The sequence below is a fragment of the Pseudochaenichthys georgianus genome, chromosome 1, assembly GCF_902827115.2.
Source record: "Pseudochaenichthys georgianus chromosome 1, fPseGeo1.2, whole genome shotgun sequence".
Classification (NCBI taxonomy): Eukaryota; Metazoa; Chordata; class Actinopteri; order Perciformes; family Channichthyidae; genus Pseudochaenichthys; species Pseudochaenichthys georgianus.
This window is the reverse complement of record NC_047503.1, coordinates 15058748-15073894: the sequence shown is the minus strand read 5'-3', so window position 1 is coordinate 15073894 and position 15147 is coordinate 15058748. Positions and strand designations below refer to the sequence as shown.

At 44.1% G+C, this 15147-nt stretch overlaps 1 protein-coding gene across 3 annotated transcripts in view; it reads left to right on the top strand.

Annotated features, from left to right (window-relative positions):
* Window positions 1-15147, top strand: part of myh11a (myosin, heavy chain 11a, smooth muscle) — a 30327-nt gene that overhangs the window by 11259 nt on the left and 3921 nt on the right. For 2 of the 3 annotated variants that reach the window (XM_034093599.2, XM_071205475.1), the window contains exons 5-37: window positions 1070-1169; window positions 1292-1318; window positions 3132-3224; window positions 3322-3385; window positions 3772-3870; window positions 4031-4174; window positions 4276-4371; window positions 4687-4805; window positions 4950-5102; window positions 5208-5381; window positions 5500-5673; window positions 5762-5876; window positions 6329-6522; window positions 6794-6915; window positions 7019-7088; window positions 7164-7324; window positions 8095-8203; window positions 8358-8489; window positions 8686-8892; window positions 9014-9151; window positions 9258-9381; window positions 9952-10123; window positions 10314-10526; window positions 11048-11192; window positions 11285-11491; window positions 11582-11686; window positions 11833-11985; window positions 12169-12417; window positions 12916-13128; window positions 13251-13463; window positions 13555-13716; window positions 14545-14673; window positions 14758-14846. In XM_034093599.2, coding sequence (XP_033949490.1) covers window positions 1070-1169; window positions 1292-1318; window positions 3132-3224; window positions 3322-3385; window positions 3772-3870; window positions 4031-4174; window positions 4276-4371; window positions 4687-4805; window positions 4950-5102; window positions 5208-5381; window positions 5500-5673; window positions 5762-5876; window positions 6329-6522; window positions 6794-6915; window positions 7019-7088; window positions 7164-7324; window positions 8095-8203; window positions 8358-8489; window positions 8686-8892; window positions 9014-9151; window positions 9258-9381; window positions 9952-10123; window positions 10314-10526; window positions 11048-11192; window positions 11285-11491; window positions 11582-11686; window positions 11833-11985; window positions 12169-12417; window positions 12916-13128; window positions 13251-13463; window positions 13555-13716; window positions 14545-14673; window positions 14758-14846 — 4665 coding nt within the window. The remainder of the gene's footprint in view (window positions 1-1069; window positions 1170-1291; window positions 1319-3131; window positions 3225-3321; window positions 3386-3771; window positions 3871-4030; window positions 4175-4275; window positions 4372-4686; window positions 4806-4949; window positions 5103-5207; window positions 5382-5499; window positions 5674-5761; window positions 5877-6328; window positions 6523-6793; window positions 6916-7018; window positions 7089-7163; window positions 7325-8094; window positions 8204-8357; window positions 8490-8685; window positions 8893-9013; window positions 9152-9257; window positions 9382-9951; window positions 10124-10313; window positions 10527-11047; window positions 11193-11284; window positions 11492-11581; window positions 11687-11832; window positions 11986-12168; window positions 12418-12915; window positions 13129-13250; window positions 13464-13554; window positions 13717-14544; window positions 14674-14757; window positions 14847-15147) is intronic. The other variant, XM_034093664.2, reaches the window with a different exon arrangement.

Genomic DNA, 15147 nt, shown 5'->3' with positions numbered 1-15147 from the left:
TAGTGCTGATGGTAAGAAGGACAGTAGTGCTGATGGTAAGAAGGACAGTAGTGCTGATGGTAAGAAGGACAGTAGTGCTGATGGTAAGAAGGACAGTAGTGCTGATGGTAAGAAGGACAGTAGTGCTGATGGTAAGAAGGACGTGCAGAAAGAGACAGTATAATAGCCCAAAGCACTCTCCTGCAGTAGGAGCCTGGACGTCACCAAACGTGATCAGGACAGAGTCCTTAGATTCCTCTCGGGCTGCCAAACCCCAACAGGGAGCATCCCATGCCTTTTATGGACCCCTGTCTGAGGGACTGGTGGCTCTGGTATCATTCAACGTTGTCTTTCTAAGTATCCATGAACCTTTTCTGGAAAGAATGTGTTCTAGCTTCTGTTTGAAATGTTTGTTTTATTCAATGTCTTTTAAAAGTCAGTATAACTTTTACTTTTAGGATTGTAGCTTCATTGAGGGTATTTGTCACTTAACTCCTAATAATTCTGTACATGTCATATGTTTCTCCCAGCTATATGCTCACTGATTGTAGTGAAGTGTTATGGCGTTATTGCTGTGATTCTGACCGGATCAATACAAAAAAGAAAATGTGTACACTTTCACCTACTTGCAGATAGTTCAATTTGAAGAGCATCCTGTTAGCTTAGCTTAGCATACAGACTGGAACCTTAGACTGGTGCAAACAAACGGGTTGCACTTCATATACACTTCCCCCAACCAACCTGTGTTGCCCACATCTACTCTGTTGTTTATCAAATATAGGAAGGAAGGCCAAAATATCTTGTTTAAAAAAATACTTATTCTCCTTGTTTTAAACTATTCAATTTGATCTCTAAAATAAGTGGGGAGGATTAATTTAAATTCATGTGTGGATTATTATGTGCGTAGTGCCAGGCCTACTGAACAATAACATTTAGCTTTGAGTCAGACATTTGGACAGCCTTTTTCCTTCAATTAAACTGGGTTACTGAAGTGTGAACAGAGCACCTGTCAGTGCTGCTTATCTTCTTGTTCTCTCTCTCTATCTCCCCTCGGCATCTTTTAATCCCCTCCTCACTTTTTCCTCTCTAGTGGAGAGTCCGGTGCCGGAAAGACGGAGAACACCAAGAAGGTCATCCAGTATCTGGCTCTTGTGGCCTCCTCACATAAAGGCAAGAAGGACAGCAGCGCTGTAAGTATCCGTGTAAAGATCATGTTGTTTCAAAGCGGATCTGTCAGCCAGTTCCCTCACTCTTCAACATGTGCAGCAAACATCCCACTTTAATCCTGTACATTGCAATTTCCTCCAAATAGCAACAATCAGGAGTACAGTTTGCCTACGTGAGTAAAAGGGAATCCCCGGAGTGTGTTTTGGTGTGTCGTGTTTGTGTGTGCCTTCGATTAGAAACGTGCATGAAGGAATTGTCACCGAGTTACCCCCTCATAAAAAATCTGTTGGACGGTGTTTACCCTAATATTGTCATTTCTGTATCTTACCCAACAAGACTTGATTTACATTGCATGACCATCACAGTACTGACTCGCGGTCACTTTTCAAAAAGTGTTCAGTAGAGGACGTGTCTAGTTTAACACACCTGAACTTTATCGTGTTTGAGTTTTGTGTCATACATTTTTCTTACGAACACCCTTTCACTGCCAGTGGAGGTGATGGTGGCCCCCCGGCAGTGACAGGGTCTCTCACAGATCAACGAGCACAGTGTGAGCATGTCCTGTTCTTATCTATTCAACACCGACTCCCCCCCGCACCTTCCTCTCTGACCTCCGCCCTCCTCCTCGTCCTCTCACCTGCCATCTGCCCTGACTTTGCCAGCACTTCAGTCAGGATGAGTAAGATGGCGTCCCCAATAGACGTTGATGGTTTGTTGTGTTGCTCTGGTGTAGGTATTGGAAGTATAACTGTGTGGGTCAAAGCAATGCCTCCGTCGCTATTGACCCCATGGAGCCTCAGGGTCACTTCCCCAGACCTTACGCAATCCTCAGTCAGACCTCAAGGCTCCCAGAAACAAAGATCGGGTCTCTTTCACTTTCTTTTTTCCTCATGCACTATTTTGACTCATCAACTTGCTCATCAGCTATCTGCTCGAGCGTTTTATTTAACCAGCGTCTGAAAGACAATTGTTTTCAACAGCTCTCTTTTGCTTTCTTGCCGTTTGCTTTGCTCTATTTCTCTTTTTTCTCCTTTCTTTCCCCCAGTGACTTTATTGAACAAGACCCTCCTCTCTGTTCTGCCAACTCTGAACTGCTCCTCTTCAGCTGGTCTGTATCTCTCTTGTTTTTCCTTACATAAAACAAAAATAATGTACCACTCTGAGTAAGAACTCAAAAACCAGATTGATGAGGAGTGAAACATGTCTAAATATGTCCATCACTAATCAAAGCTCTAATCACTGTTGCCATCTTCATCACAATATTAACCCAAGTCATGCCCCTCTCCTCTGTGTGGCGTTAGCTCGTTTACATGGTAGCAGAAGGGAGTGTTTTTAAGCAGGAGGTAGAAATCTACAGCGCCTGACCTTGGTGTTAGTCAGACAGGGACCACTTTGATCAGATGGATTAGCTGGATGCACAGAGATGGGGTGTCTGCCTCATTTACAGCTGCTGCTCCACCCAGCAGTCCGCCGGCCTGCAGTCACGCTGAAAGGAAATCTAATCCAGAAGGCTGCTTGTGAATCAGAATCATTTGAAATGTCTCACACATGAGTGGAAGTACTTTAGCAGGATTTATCAAAGGTTTTGTAATGTTAACATTATCCAGATTCCTCATCTGACCAGAAGAGACGTCACTCCTCGGCCTTACTCTCTGTTTTCCCATCAACAACAGCAGATCTCCTCATTTGTAACACTCTCCCGCACTGATGGACGAGCCATATGTCTGTGTTACATAACACACTGGAAAGGAATATATTATAATGGAGCTACTAAAGGATTTACCTGTTGGTAATATTTCTGATCAGTTGAGGTTGAGTTTATTTTGTCATCTCGTCGCTCACACATCAGTGATAATACTGATAAACTTTCCCTGACCCATGTCCACCATTACCGACTTCACCCATCACCACCTACTGCACACCCACCTCCAGTGAACAGATCAGAGTATAGTATTGATGCTTCTGTTTGCCACTGTTGTCACCAGGGGGAGCTGGAGAAGCAGCTCCTGCAGACCAATCCCATCCTGGAGGCCTTCGGAAATGCCAAGACCATCAAAAACGACAACTCATCCCGATTTGTGAGTTTTAAGATGTAGATGAATTTTGTCAAAAGGCAATTTTTGATAATGACACTTTTTCTAACTGCAACATTTTCCCTCCGCGTCTCTCTCATAGGGTAAATTCATCCGTATCAACTTTGATGTGACCGGCTACATCGTGGGAGCCAATGTTGAGACTTGTATCCTGTCTGTGTGGGGCTTTTTGGTCTTAAAACTCAAAAATGCACATTTACAAAGGAAATTCTATAGCCCTAAAAATGATATCTGATATTTGGTATCAAATCAATACCACTTTAATCCTGGTTTAGATGTTCCTTTTTAGTAAACGTTTACTTTGCCCAATACATTTTTTCACAATGCTTTCCAATCTTTGGGAAGTGTTTTTTAAGATAATAGTATACTAGATTCAAACAGAATATTTGAATGTAAGAATCGAATCTTTAACGCATAATGGAAATCATAGCAAATTAGGAACAAAATGGCATTGAACACTGACCTTCATAAAGTGTCTTTGCTAATCTCTCCTCAGTGCATATATGTATTCTTTAACAGCTGAAACTCTCAGACCTGCTGGAGAAATCTCGCTGTATCAGACAAGCAAAGACAGAAAGAGCCTTTCACATCTTCTACTACATGATCGCCGGTGTCCAGGGGAAACAGCGCGGTGAGTTCAAACATAATGCGCCTTCTTTTCCATAATCTCAGTTATATTACTTGCTGCTGAACAGTTACTGTAGCTTAATTGAACATATGTTGTGCATCAAATTCCCAGAAAGTTCATCAGTTAACCACAAGCTGTTTAACGTAGTGTCTTATCTTTTCAGAGGAGCTTCTCCTGGAGCCCTTTAGTAACTACCGCTTCCTGAGCGCTGGTCACGTTCAGCTCCCCGGCCAGCAGGACGATGAGATGTACGAGGAGACCATGGAGGCCATGAGGATCATGGGCCTGACCGATGAAGAAAGACTCGGTATCTGAAATGACTTGGATTAACTCTTGGAGAATGACTGATAGGTGTGGGTGCTAATGCTGTTTCTCTTTGATGCCAACTGTCTTTCCCCTGTGTTTCAGATATCCTGAAGGTGTGCTCCACCGTCATGCAGCTGGGAAACATTGAGTTCAAGAAAGAGAGGAACCAGGAGCAGGCCACCATGCCAGACAACACCGGTCAGACACCACAACTTCTCACTATTAAAAACTTGACACCATCATTCGTAACTACGTGTTAACATCAAATTCTACCAATTTCACAATATTCACATCAACTTATAATTTGCTTCTTTTCCTGACATTAATCATTTTCAAGTCTTCCAAAATAAACATCTAAGAAGATAACAAAATATACAACCAATCCACTTCTTTTTGAAGACACTAAAACTTTTAACAATACATTTTTATATTCAACTCAACTTACTTTGTACTACAGCGGTACATGTAGACATTTTTTTTAAAAGCATCTTGGTGTAATTGTTCTCCCTCTAGTGGCCCAGAAGGTGTGTCACCTGCAGGGTATCAATGTGACAGACTTCACCCGGGCAATCCTCACCCCTCGCATCAAAGTGGGCAGAGAGGTGGTGCAGAAGGCCCAGACCAAAGAGCAGGTACTTAACCGTGGTACACCATAAGAACATTAAAACAGACTGCGCATAATAAAAACGTCCCAAACTCGACATCTGAGATGAAGTCAACTTCGACACTGTGATCTCTCATCTGATATTATCTGTGTGTGTGTGTGTGTGTGTTAGGCCGACTTTGCTATTGAAGCTCTGGCTAAAGCCGTGTTTGAGCGGCTCTTCCGCTGGATCCTGGGCAAAGTCAACAGGGCGCTGGACAAAACCAAACGCCAGGGGGCCTCCTTCCTGGGAATCCTCGACATCGCCGGCTTTGAGATCTTTGAGGTGTGTACAGTCAGAACTCAACAAGCTGTTGTGTAGCTTGCTAAACACACAAACATTTTTTATTTATAATATACATCTTCACATCTGTTTTTTGTTTTTTTACAGGACAACTCATTTGAACAGCTGTGCATCAATTACACCAACGAGAAGCTGCAGCAGCTCTTCAACCACACCATGTTCGTGCTGGAGCAGGAGGAGTACCAGAGGGAGGGCATCGAGTGGAGCTTCATCGACTTTGGCCTGGACCTGCAGCCCTGCATCGAGCTCATCGAGAGGCCGGTGAGTGGCTTTGAGATGATAAAAGAAGCAAGGGCAAGCCAAGGATCCTTTCCTGCCGAGAGCAGATACTTTATGGTTTGATTTAGTCATATAACTAATCGCAGCATATTCTCTTCAGAACAACCCTCCAGGCGTCCTGGCCCTGCTGGACGAAGAGTGCTGGTTCCCCAAAGCTACAGATGTCTCCTTTGTGGAGAAACTCATGAACACACAAGGGAACCATATCAAGTTTGCCAAAACTAAACAGCTCAAGAGCAAGACGGAGTTCTCTCTGTTCCATTATGCTGGGCGGGTGAGTACAAGGGCACGTGTACGATAGGATTCAATTGGAGTCATTTCAATGAAATCTCAAGTAACATTAATATTGTTTTGATTTGTAGGTGGACTATAACGCCACCGCCTGGCTGACCAAGAACATGGACCCTCTGAATGACAACGTCACATCGCTGCTCAACAACTCCTCCAGCCAGTTTGTGCAAGACCTCTGGAAAGATGGTGAGATGTACTGCTTTCAGCCTTAGTTAACAAACAGAAGAATTCAAGTGTTTAATAATTGGACCGCAGGTACTCTGTGGGTTGCTCTGAAGCCTCTCAAGCTGTATCACTGCTACTAGTTTGCTTAACAACATATAGAGAAACATTGAGACCTGGTAGCTTTACATTTCATTGAGAATCATCCTTTTTCCAGTAATAACAAACAATACATACGTTTCAAAGTCCCGACATTCAAATGAATGGAGTAGAGATAAGGCAATTACTGCACATATTTCCATCTGGATTCTCTCAGTTCCCTCCAAACAGAACGTTGTGTCTTTCAGATTATTTTGAAACAAACTGTGCATATATGTGAGTGAACTACACTAGAAACCAAACAACTCCAGCCCAGTTCAACCATTTAAACCAGTAAGCACACGTTGTTCCTATTAACATAAGTATGTCTGTTTCAGCGGACAGAGTGGTAGGTCTCGACACCATAGCCAAGATGTCCGACAGCTCTATGCAGAGCGGCTCAAAGACCAAGAAGGGAATGTTCCGCACGGTGGGGCAGCTCTACAAGGAGTCTCTGGCCAAACTCATGACCACACTGCACAACACCCAGCCCAACTTCGTGAGGTGCATCATCCCCAACCACGAGAAGAAGGTAAAGCCAAGTGCATCGTCGATAAACGTGCTGTATCTTTTACATAGTGAGGGAAAAATCAGTATCTTCGGGGATCTACTAGCTTGTTTTCCCAGACATCATTTCATACCAACCATACTAATAGCTGTGTTTCTTTACATCTATATTGTGTATTCCTTAAACTGTAACATGTATTATATAACATAGGAAAAGAAATATACACATGATGCAGTATCCATTTAGTATTGAGTGTTAACCCAAAGTACTAAGTTTAGAATCTCATTCTCCTCAGGCCGGCAAGCTGGACGCGTTCCTGGTGCTGGAGCAGCTGCGGTGTAACGGCGTGTTGGAGGGGATCAGGATCTGCAGACAAGGATTCCCCAACAGAATTGTCTTCCAGGAGTTCCGCCAGCGGTTAGAAGATCTACTAACTTATAATGTGCTGCTTTACTTTGTAATATTCCAGCAAACTTGTCTTTCGTTGCTAAGCATCCGTGTGTCTTTTCCTTGCTCGTAGTTATGAGATCCTGGCTGCAAACGCTATCCCCAAAGGCTTCATGGACGGCAAACAGGCCTGCTGCCTGATGGTAAACACACTTTTAAGTCTACAAAAGAATGTGTACCTCTGCCTCCTTTTGCTCACTGATCTTCTGCCTGTGTAGATCAAGCACCTGGACTTGGACCCCAACCTGTACAGGATCGGACAGAGTAAAATCTTCTTCCGCACAGGAGTGCTGGCCCAGCTGGAGGAGGAGAGAGACCTGAAGATCACCGTGGTCATCATCGCTTTCCAGTCGCAGGCTCGAGGCTTCCTCGCCAGAAAGTATGAATACACAGAACCCCCTCGCATCCTTGACCACTGTGTTGCAGTGTTCACATGCTCAATTGATCTAATAACATCTTTTAGACCAGGGGTGTCAAACTCAAGGCCCGGGGGCCAAATCCGGCCCACGACTTCATTTGATGTGGCCCGCAAGAGCTTGCAAAGAATATAATATACAATACAATTGTATTGTCATATGTACATAGCTACAGTGTAGTTATGACAAAGAAATGCTTAGGTCACAGGCTCCTCCAACAGTGCAACACGATAAAACAGATACAATTGTGCAAGTAAATAAAATAAAATGTAATAGAAATAGTGCAGAATAGTCTATATACAAGTAATTGGCATATTGATATATATAAGTTGCAAACAGATTCATGTTATGGATGTTCTTTCATTGTTGAATATTTGCTTTCAATGATGTGCCCTAGACTTGTGCTTTCAGACGTGGTTATTTATGAAGTTATTACCAGGACTGATAATAATCCAATGCAGAGCCAATAATATAATACATTATTTAATATATATTCTATATTCATCATATATATCGTCTTAAAGTTGCAACCGGCCCTTTGAGTGCAACCATAATGCGAATGTGGCCCGCGATGAAATTGAGTTTGACACCCCTGATTTAGACTGTACTTTAGCCCTTTGTATTTACATTGAGGCTTTCCTTAAATGTTTGCAGTTTTTAACACAAAACAATTGGATACACATTGCTTTATGTAATACATGACACATTTCTTTCACTGTTTTATTTTTTAAAGGGCATTTTCCAAGAGGCAACAGCAGCTCACAGCCATGAAGGTGATCCAGAGGAACTGCGCCGCCTACCTCAAACTCAGGAACTGGCAGTGGTGGAGGCTCTTCACAAAGGTCAGCGAGTTCTTCTGCATCGAAATAAAACAAAACTATTACATCGTTTTATTCTAAGCTTATAACATATTTGAATGTAGCCATACAATCAATTCGTGCCTTGCCTTTATAGTACTTTTAAATCTCTTACCATGCATATCCTCCTGACCTGCAGGTCAAGCCTCTGCTGCAAGTGACGCGACAGGAAGAGGAAATGGGTGTGAAGGAGGAAGAGCTGACGAGAGCCAAAGAAAGCGCTATAAAGTATGAATCGGAGCTGAAGGAGATCTCCCTGAAACACACATCGGTAAACGACTCACACACATTTATAAACATAGTTTGTTGACTTGATGTCATCATTTAAATGTGCTTGAGGTACCAATGTCATGTTCCTTTTCACTATTTCATTGAGTGATTCAAAGACGATGAGAAGAAGCTTTGATTAAAAAGGAATCTGCTGACATTGAAGCTGAGCTGAATTGTTTCTTGCCCGTGCGATGCAGGTGTTGGAGGAGAGGAACGCACTGCAGGAGCAGCTGCAAGCCGAGACAGAGCTGTACGCCGAGGCTGAGGAGATGAGGGTTCGTCTGGGGGCTAAGAAGCAGGAGTTGGAGGAGATCCTCCACGAGATGGAGGCCAGACTGGACGAAGAGGAAGAACGTGCTCAGGCTCTGCTGGTGGATAAGAAGAAAATGCAGCAGCAGATGCAGGTCTGCACACATGTGTCTTTTGTCTATATCTTATTGTTTGTTGTAGCCGTTGTTTAGATGAGACGCTTTGTGATCAGCCACAGTATGAAGCAGCACCTGAAGCTGCTTTATTCATTTGTAGGAATTGGAAGAGCATTTGGAGGAGGAGGAAGATGCCCGTCAGAAGCTGCAGCTTGAGAAGGTGACCTGTGAGGGGAAGGTCAAAAAGCTGGAGGATGACATTTTGGTGATGGAGGACCACAACAACAAGCTGCTGAAGGTGAGTGTGGACAAACAACTCCTCATATCGGTCACGCAATTCTTAAGAGAGCGAATGTATCGACAGGAAAGAGTGGATTTCAGTAACTGTTCATTGTGTTTTGTAGGAGAGGAAGCTGATGGAGGAGAGGGTCGCAGACTTCAGTTCCAACCTGGCGGAGGAAGAGGAGAAGTCGAAGAACCTAACCAAGCTTAAAAATAAACACGAGTCCATGATCTCTGAACTGGAGGGTAATGATCTGTTATGGATTGTCATCAGTGGCGTAGCGGTCGTTGGACGCGGGGGATCGCCGTTCCCCCACTTATTTGGAGCCCCCTCTTTTTTGAAACATGATTTTTTTTTTAATGGTCTAATAAATATAAAACCATTGCCAGTGTTATCAGTTGCAAGTGTGTATTTGTTGTAATAAGGACGAAAACATAATACATTTCACAGTAATTATAATATATATTTTTTTTAAATGTCCTTAAAAAAGTATGATTCGTCATCACGCTCGTGACACAACCAGCTCGCCGCCCGCCGCTTTTGCAGCAGGTGTGTGTGTGTGTGTGTTGAGCGCAGCGCCGTCTGCTTTTTGCAGTACAGTAACTAAAGTAGGACTAAGCATACCGCTAGTTTATGTAGACCTGTCTGCCCGGTTTGCGCACTTGTGGCATTGTTTGGGATGACCTAATTAAAATAGCGTCCACCCAGTGAAACATCCCCACTACACCACTGGTTGTATTAACATCCACAAAACTATTATTGGTGTCACAGTCAGAGACTTTGTGCTAACTGTTATCTCTCTGCTGTACTCGTAGTCCGTTTGAAAAAGGAGGAGAAGGGTCGACAGGAGCTGGATAAGGCTAAGCGCAAGTTGGAAGCAGAGTCTAATGACATGCAAGAGCAGATAGCCGACCTGCAGGCGCAGATCGCTGACCTCAAAGCCCAGCTCGCAAAGAAGGAGGAGGAGTTACAGAACGCCTTGGCCAGGTAACGGGACCCGAGGAGTAATAACACATTTACCATTTACATATTTTAACACATTTCAAAGCCAAGTAACTCCATACATCTGAGGCAGAGCTGCACCTTCTTCATACCATGTATACATGGAATACTTCTAAAGTTATAATGTTATCATGCTTACATATAGCCTCATCGATGCAATCCCCCCCCCCCTCAGGTTAGAAGACGAGACAGCTCAGAAGAACAACGCTCTAAAGAAGATCAGAGAGCTGGAGGGACACATCTCCGACCTGCAGGAGGACCTGGACTCTGAGCGGGCGGCCAGGAACAAAGCAGAGAAGATCAAACGGGACCTCGGGGAGGAGCTGGAGGCCCTCAAGTCCGAGCTCGAGGACACCTTGGACTCCACCGCCACACAGCAGGAACTGAGGTCGGCCACACTCTTCTCACATATAAAGGGATATCATGTAACGTTCCTATACTTTATGTAGTACTGCACTTTTCAACAAAACATTTTGAGGTACTTTATTTTTCTACTTCTGTACAATTGAGAGGAAAGTATTGTACATTTAACTGCCCTACATTTAATGACAAAACGTTTTGTGATCAATTAAGGTTCAGATTATTAATACAAAAATATAAACGATGACCAAGAAAAACAATATTGTACTATTAATGACATCCTATCTAGCAGTCAGTAAAGCAATTGATATGTGCCCCTTCTTTACCAGCTGCATCGCTAGTGCTGCACATAATAATGTATCAATATAATAAATCAGTGATAAAGTACACGAGTAATCCTGACGTAGGCCATTCTGCACGATGATTACTTTTACTAGTGGTATATTTGAATCCTTCTGCATTTGTTGTTCTGAGAACGCATGTGTCCAATAGGAATGTTAGTAATACATTTGTCATGCTAATAAACATGTGCGTGATGAATCCATCCAGGGCCAAACGTGAGCAGGAGGTGAACCTGCTTAAGAAAGCCATTGACGACGAGAACCGGACCCACGAGGCCCAGGTTCAGGAGATGAGACAGAAACACACGCAGTCTGTGGAGGAGCTCACGGAGCAGCTGGAGCAGTCCAAACGAGTAGGCCTCAGCATTTACACACAGTTGGATCTCCTTAAAGAAAAATCCCCACACATAGGATATTGATCTTGTGTTTCCTCTCACCCGCTCAGGTGAAGTTAAACCTGGATAAGGCTAAACAAGCTCTGGAGAAGGAGACGTCAGAATTGACCATCGAGGTGCGCTCACTCAACCAGGCCAAACAAGACGGCGAGCACAAGAGGAAGAAGCTGGAGGGTCAGGTGACCGATCTGCAGACACGCTTCACCGACAGCGAGAAGCAGAAGGCGGAGCTGGGTGAGCGCTGCTCCAAGATCACGGTGAGTGACTCTCAGTAGCTACATCAGCACTTCACATTTGAAAATAATTGCATTTTTAAAAGCTGAAAATGCATCTTTGCCGTCGTACAGGTTGAGCTGGAGAGTGTGACAGTCATACTGAACGAAGCAGAGGGAAAGAACATCAAACTGAGCAAAGATGTGTCCAGCCTTACCTCACAGCTCCAAGACTCACAGGTGACCAGACTCAGCAGGATTGATCAAACTTAAAAAGATGTGCCAATACAATCTATATGTCATCTTTGCCGTGACTATCAAAGACACAACATATTGCTTGGTGACAATCAGTCAGATCTGACATTTGACCCGCTGTGCTGTTGCAGGAACTGCTGGCTGAAGAGACGCGTCAGAAGCTGCAGTTCTCTACAAAGCTGCGGCAAGCGGAGGACGACAAGAACAGCTTGCAGGAGCAGCTGGAGGAGGAGATGGAGGCCAAGAGGAACGTGGAGAGACACGTGTCCACCCTCAACATCCAGGTCAGAGCTCACACCAGAGAATGTACAGGTTAATTTATCATATGGTTCAATCATAAAGAAAATATCAGGAAGGAAAAAACAACTAACGCATCAAAAAGGGTTTCAATGATGTTTTACTGGATATGAGATGAACATGGGGCGGACATAATGTAGACGCTAGCTGAAATGTTCTTCTGTCGACAGTTGTCAGATTCAAAGAAGAAGCTCGACGAAATGACGGGAAACGTCGAGCTGCTGGAAGAAAATAAGAAGCGTCTGCAACGAGATTTGGAGGCAGCGAACACGCAGTTTGAGGAGAAGGCCTCCGCGTACGACAAGTTGGAGAAGACCAAGAACCGTCTGCAGCAGGAGCTGGAGGACACGCTGATGGACCTGGACAACCAGAGGCAGAATGTGTCCAACCTGGAGAAGAAGCAGAAGAAGTTTGACCAGGTCAGTCAAATCTGAAAAGGGGTAACTCTAAGAGATAACAGTTAAAGGATTAGTGTTTTCTACTGCATCTTGTTTTATTAAATGTTGCTTTTGTCTATTTTCTTATTGAGATTTCAATAAATTAAAGTGTTAATTTCTCATATGTGGATGCTACATTTCCCGTCCAATATTGATTTGTTTTATTATATTCCACCAGTGTTATATATTATTATTTTTATTATTGCTAGTATAATTATTATTATTACTACTATTTTGTATGTCTTCTTAACACCTTTTCTTAAGTTACTTATTCCTATTGCTCAAATGAATTTTTACTTTGAAAGAGTTGCCCAAATTAAATGGGGGAAAAATAATAAGACAAAATAATTACACATTACAACCTTAAAATGCCTTTAATCACTATTACCAAAAACAGCTTGAGTATATATATTAGCAACATAACTTAAGCATTACTCCCTTAAACATGATCAATGGTTTGCTTCCTTCCCTGGTCTCCAGATGCTGGCAGAGGAGAAGAGTATCTCCAGTAAATATGCAGATGAGAGAGACCATGCGGAAGCCGAGGCCAGAGAGAAGGAGACGAAGGCTCTTTCCCTGGCCAGAGCTCTGGATGAGGCCCAGGGTTCAAGAGAGGAGCTGGAGAGAGCCAACAAGTCCCTGAAGATGGAGATGGAGGACCTGATCAGCTCCAAGGACGATGTGGGGAAAAATGTTAGTGCTGGTTTCATTTAAAAACATCACGGTTTGCTTCTGGACTAGTCTGACCAGTGGTTTGACTCATTTCTTTATGAAGCCAAAATACGGAAGTTCATGTAGCTTTGTGTTGATGGCAGGTCCACGAGCTGGAGAAGTCCAAGCGAGGCCTGGAGGGGCAGGTGGAGGAGATGAAGACCCAGCTGGAGGAGCTGGAGGACGAGCTGCAGGCGGCTGAGGACGCCAAGCTGCGTCTGGAGGTCAACATGCAGGCCCTGAAGGCCCAGTTCGACAGAGACCTGCTGGGACGAGATGAGATGGGAGAGGAGAAGAAGAGGCAGCTCATCAAGCAGGTAAAGAAGCAAAACAATGGTCGCCCTTCAAATGAAAGTATGTGTTCTGGTCCAGCATTGGTAATCTGAGCAATGCTGCTCTCTGCTGCAGGTCCGTGAGCTGGAGACGGAGTTGGAGGACGAGCGTAAACAGAGAACCCTGGCGACCGCAGCCAAGAAGAAGTTAGAGACGGACATGAAAGATATGGAGGGACAGGTCGAGGCGACCAGTAAGGGACGGGACGAGGCCATCAAGCAGCTCCGCAAGCTCCAGGTGAGTGGAGGGAGGGAGGGATGGATGAGATGCAGCAGCAGCGGCATTTCATTTTCAATGCACATGTTTGCTTTTATCATTTCCATGTTTTTGAGTATTTGATTATTTATTGTCATAGAAGTTTGTAGTGTTGTTGTTTCTTTTTGAGATTCATGTGTTTTTTTGTTTGGTCCTTGTTTAATAAAGTAATATATTATCAGAAAAATGACCATCTACCATCTAAACAGCTGTTTATAGAGAAATCAATTTCCACTTTGGGATCAATAAAGTATATGTAATGTAATTGTAATGATCTGGTAGGAAGTTTATAGCAAACTAGGAACACAAGAGGGTTTTAACTACATTATAACAAACTCAGATGTTGTTGCAAACCGGAACTTCTTGACTTCTCAACTCTGGCATTATGATATTTCCTTATGTTCTGCTAGTTCCTGAAACGTACTGTATTTAGTGTGTGTGTGTGTGTGTGTGTGTGTGTGTGTGTGTGTGTGTGTGTGTGTGTGTGTGTGTGTGTGTGTGTGTGTGTGTGTGTGTGTGTGTGTGTGTGTGTGTGTGTGTGTGTGTGTGTGTGTGTGTGTGTGTGTGTGTGTGTGTGTGTGTGTGCTGTAAACTCTTCAGTGTAATGTCGAATGGAGCTCTTCATCAACAATAAGAACAAAGCTCTGGCTTGCACTGCACTGTAAACGTATATCACATTATGATCTTCCTCTTATTGCTGCCTCTGTCTGTCTCTCCTCCTCCTCCTCCTCCTCCTCCTCCTCCTCCTCCTCCTCCTCCCTCCTCCTCCTCCTCCCTCCTCCTCCTCCCTCCTCCTCCCTCCTCCTCCAGGCCCAGATGAAGGACTACCAGAGGGAGTTGGACGATGCCCACGCTGCCAGAGAGGAGGTGCTGACCACCGCAAAGGAGAGTGAGAAGAAGGCCAAGGGTCTGGAGGCCGAGCTCATGCAGCTCCAGGAGGTACCACGATAGATTCCAAACAAGACGGCACATTTGTTTGTGAGCTGATCGTTGAAGTAAAGGACTCACTTCTCATGTGTACAGGACCTGGCCGCAGCTGAAAGAGCACGGAAGCAGGCGGAGGCCGAGAGAGACGAGCTGTCCGACGAGATGTCCAGCAACTCCTCTGGAAAGTGAGTGGAAATGTGACTCTGCCTCGTTGTCTGTTTTATAGTGGTGCAGGAAGTATGCATCGTTGTAGGCTGAGCGGGAGGTTAGCATCGCAAAGGCTCCCTCAATAAAAAGCCAAAAGTGAATGGCTAACGTTAGGCTATAAACAAACTACACCATGGTTACATGACTCCATGTCATCACCGCTATGCTAAAGGCGGCTAATGTTTAGTTGTTTAATTTAGTCGCTTGTTAGCAGCCACCGTTTTCTAAACGCATAGAAGCTTCAGACATTCACCAGTGGGGACCTAACCGACGTATTGT